Source organism: Aplysia californica, unplaced genomic scaffold (genome assembly GCF_000002075.1).
Source record: "Aplysia californica isolate F4 #8 unplaced genomic scaffold, AplCal3.0 scaffold01103, whole genome shotgun sequence".
NCBI classification, from domain to species: domain Eukaryota; kingdom Metazoa; phylum Mollusca; class Gastropoda; order Aplysiida; family Aplysiidae; genus Aplysia; species Aplysia californica.
In genome coordinates, this window is record NW_004798373.1 from 73,276 (window position 1) to 78,037 (window position 4,762).

The 4,762-nt window shown below is 42.1% G+C and overlaps 1 protein-coding gene across 1 annotated transcript in view; it reads right to left on the reverse strand.

Moving 5' to 3' along the window:
• Positions 1 to 4,762, reverse strand: part of LOC101859829 — a gene marked incomplete at its 3' end in the record, with an annotated part of 93,426 nt that overhangs the window by 56,249 nt on the left and 32,415 nt on the right. The window contains 1 exon segment of the mRNA XM_005111700.2: positions 529 to 1,355. Coding sequence (XP_005111757.2) covers positions 529 to 711 — 183 coding nt within the window.

The following is a 4,762-nucleotide window of genomic DNA, read 5'->3' on the forward strand; positions in this document are numbered from 1 at the left end:
TAATAATAAACAAACAATGATAACCATTATGAGAGCCAAAACAACAAGAACAACAACAACAACAACAAAAATACAGCTACAACATCATCACAATCATCATCACCATCATCCGACCACCATCACCACCACCACCTTTGTCACCATCATTCCCCACCACCACCTACCACCTCTAGCGCCCCTCCTATCTTTTACAGAGCATCATCATCATCATCATCATCATCATCATCATCATCATCATCATCATCATCATCATCATCATCATCATCATCACCACCACAACAGTTTCTACAAGCACCTACCGGCTCCAGCGCTCCTCCTATCATCATCATCATCATCATCATCATCATCATCATCCCTCAACCACCACCACAACAGTATCTACAAGCACCTACCGGCTCCAGCGCTCCTCCTATCATCATCATCATCATCATCATCATCATCATCATCATCATCATCATCATCATCATCATCATCATCATCACCACCACCACCACCACCACAACTACAACAGTATCTACAAGCACCTACCGGCTCCAGCGCTCCTCCAATCTTATACAGCGTGTTCCACATGGCGTTACTGTCCACGTCCTCCTTCTCTTCCCCCTCCTTCTTGCCTCCCCCGGCCTCCTCCTCCCTCAGCCTCCTCTCCTCCTTCTGTCCATCGTACACGTCCGTCCTCACCTCCCCATCCTCCTCGGAGCCGGCGGCCATTTTGTCTGGGGCCGGGCCCAGAACCAGTACCGTATACACCACTGTCGGTGCAATGGTGGAAGTCTTTGCCACCGCCGTCTTTCTTCAGAGATTTGGAGGGGGGAAAAGATTTCGTTCTTTCTTTCTTTCTTCTTCTTCTTTCACTTCGCTTTCGTGCGACTAACAAACACCAGGATTGGTCACATCCCAGTTCTCATGATCTTCTTCCTTCAGAGAGTGTGTCCCCATAGGGTGAAGGGGAGGGCAAAAAACTCCACAAGAAAGATCCAGCCAAGTCGTTTGGTATTGGGACTCGTTTACTCATTATCCGGATTCTAACCGGATCAACAGGTCACTGAATCGGGTAAATCCGGTTTATCAAAAGAAGAGAAGGTCACTGGTTCGGGTAAATCCGGATTGGTTCGAAAACGGTGTGTTCACTCAATAGGCGTAAATTCAGATACTGGTTTGTCAGTAACACACCATATATTTTAGTCATGTTCACAAGAAAGCTACAGAAAATTAAATTATGATAAATAAAACGGCAATCTTATCACAATTCCAGAAGATCACATGTTTACATTGTTACTTATGATGATTTTGTATTGGAAACGGTTTGCAAGCCCAGTCGTCCAAGAACTATAGTCACGACAGGTCACAAAGATCTGGTAAAACAAATAAGATACCACGGTAAAAGCCACAACCAGATACCGGTTTTCCCACACATCGGGTACAGAATCACGCAAAGTTTCATCAACAGAGGGGAAGGAAAACAAATCTGTACAGCACTTTCCTATACCCAAGGAATTTCTTTCTATCCACTCGGGTTGTTGTTTTTTTCGCGTTTTTCTTTTTAATTTCGTTTAATATGCGTTGTTTTTCATAAGAATTTTACGGCACCTTTTAGTTTTAGTTTTAGTTGAGGTTTTACGCACTCGCAACTACGGCACTTGCGACAGAATGCCGTCAAATAAATGCCGAAGATTAGGAGTGTTACAAGAAAGTAACAAACATAAAAAAGAAGAAGGGGAGATAAGGACGATATATGTTTGATAGGAAAGAAGAAGCAAACCACGCCAGAGCACCACCCACCAACCACCCACTTATATGAGTTGAACGCCCTTGCTTGTTTGTTTGAGTAAAGAGAAGCACATCGACACAATAAGGGTCGTTTAGAGATTTATTTTTTTTTTGGGGGGGGGGGGTAAGACGACAGAATAGCTCATTTTTACGGCGTATAGATAACAAACGCCCAAAAAAGACGTGGTGTCCGTCAAACTATTGTTTGTTCTTTTCAGTCCCGCCTTCCAAGGAAAATGTTATCGCGGGGACCTGAATGATACAAGTACCAAACACGTCAGTGAGGGGTGTCCTGAGGAAACGATATCGCCGAGACAAGGATGATACAGAAACATTTCAACGAAAAGTTCCCCTCGCAAATGAATGATATCAAAAGGATATGAATCTATCAGTAGTTCAACATTCACAGCAAGACCTCCACACACTCGAGAGGAGCAGCAACACGAATGATCCCGACATTGTATCCCACAGTTTGGCATTTTAAGTTTCGTTTCGGTAAGAGTTTTACGGCACTTGCAACACAATAAGGTCATATAAGCGCCGAAGATTAGAGGTGTTACAAGAGAGTAACAAATACAAAAAGAAGGAGGTGAGATAGAGACGATAGATGTTTGATAGGAAAGAAGAAGCAAACCACACCAGAGCACCCGCCAACCACCCACAGGAAGGTAAACAACAAAACGATGACAACAACAACAACAACAACAACAAAAACAACAACAACAGCAACAACAACAACAACAACAACCGTACTAATGCGGAATCCACACAAACGCCAAATATGGACAAACATTTCATCAAATCAGCCACATCGAGTTTTTCTTTGTCTCTAGTGGTGGTGATGGCTCGCGAGGCTTGGCCCCGATCTATAAGTAGATCACAGAGGAAACTTAATTAATCCACAAGCATAATTGGTCGTTTTTAAGGACAAGCGGACTAACCCAGATTCGGGGGCTTTCCAGAAATCTTGACCTACATCAAAAGCGGGCAGTGCCCAACCTATAGTAGAAGTTTGGTTTCATTGGTGTGAATATTTGTTTGGTTATAGAGAAAACTCTCCTTGTTTTTTTAATGAAACTGAACAAGGGGCAAAAACTTTACCTTCGATTTTCTCGAAACAACATTTCGCGGGATAGCCCCCTTGTGCTTAAAAGCGACCAATTATCTTTGTGAAGGTGTTGCTTATTAATAACACGAGCCTCCACCACCCCCACCCCCCACCCCGTAAGCGCGGCTATTGTGGTGAAGATGAAAGCTGTGCACACACTTATCACACATACACTGCCTAGACAAAATAATGAGACAGCACAAAAATATTTTCAGAAGCAGTTATGGACGGCATAGGTAAATAAACGTCCCTCTCACTACTGTCAGATTACAAATAAACAAGATCTCTGTTTGTTTTAGTAAGAGTTTTACGGTACTTTCAACACAATAAGGTCATATAAGTGCCGAGGATTAGAGGTGTTACAAGAGAGTAACAAACACAAAAAAGAGGGAGGAGAGATAAGGATGATAAATGTTTGATATTATGAAAGATAAGATAAGATAAAATAAGATAATACTTCATCATCCCAGAAACAACAGAGGGAAAGTAAAGAAGTAGGACCTACAAATGACACCCTCCAACCACTCACACAGACAGACAGAAACAACAGGGGGAGAGTAAAGAAGTAGGACCTACAAGTGACACCCTCCAACCACCCATACAGACTGACAGAAACAACAGAGGGAAAGTAAAGAAGTAGGACCTACAAGTGACACCCCCCACCCCCTCTCCAACCACCCGCAGCACACCCTCATCGCAACAACAAAATACATCATTTAGGAGGCAGAGTGCTTCTATCTTTACTGCCACGACTAGCTCGCAAAATCGTTAGACGAACGCGTACGCAGAACGGTATATAATAACGTTTATTGTGGGAAAGCAACGATTACCGTTTCTCAAATGACCGTTCATCATCACGGATAAACATCCCTTAACCCTCTAGGCTCTATCATCGCCCGTGTAGGTTATCAATTTTACTTATTCCTCGACATTACCTTTTATAGATGGCTGAGTTTTGCAATACTTGTAGCTTTTTTTATTTGGAGTCTTTTTGTTGTTGCATTTTCAGACATTGGAGAAGAGAGGGAGAGGAAAAAAACCCCCAACAAAACATCAAAAGATTATTCAGTTTGTTCAAAATTCGAAACGTGTTGTGATGTCTTGGTCGAGCGGTTGGATTCAACTTTCACTCACAGTTTGTTCGTTTGAGTAAAGAGAAGCACATCGACACAATAATGGTCATTTAGCGCTGCTTAGTTTTAGTAAGAGTTTTACGGCACTTGCAACACAATAAGATTAAGGGCTGGGAAATAGTACGACAGACAAACAGAAACAACAGAGGGAAAGTAAAGTAGGAGGACCTACCAGTGGCGCCCTCCAACCACCCACAAAATTAACGTTTAAAAACAAAATAACAACCCATCCCCCTAAAAAAACCTCAAACAAACAAACAAAATCCCAAAACGTCAACAACAAAAAGAGAAGAAAAAAAATAAAGTTTTCAAACTCATAAACCGATCTCAATTTTAGACAAACCTACAGATATAGATCTAAAAAGAAAACTATATACCATCGTAAGGGGATAAATAAAACAAACCGTATTCCATAAAAATGAAATCATCAACAAACACACATCCACGTCTATAGACAGACACAGCCAAACTTCTTTTTTCGTACGAGTGTTACGGCATTTGCATTACAATAAGGTCATATATAAGAGACACAGCCAAATGACACGACACCGGCCAAAAGAAAGCAAAGCGGCACTTGAACGATATATATTTACAGCATCGTTTTCCTCTCATATTTAACAGGTCTAGCTCTGCCTTGATATCCCACGCAAGCTGACGCTGTGAGTGTGAGCGAGTAAAGAGAAGCACGTCGAGACAAAACGTTGATGCTCTGAGTGAGAGAAGACAAAAAAACAACACCAAAACAACCACG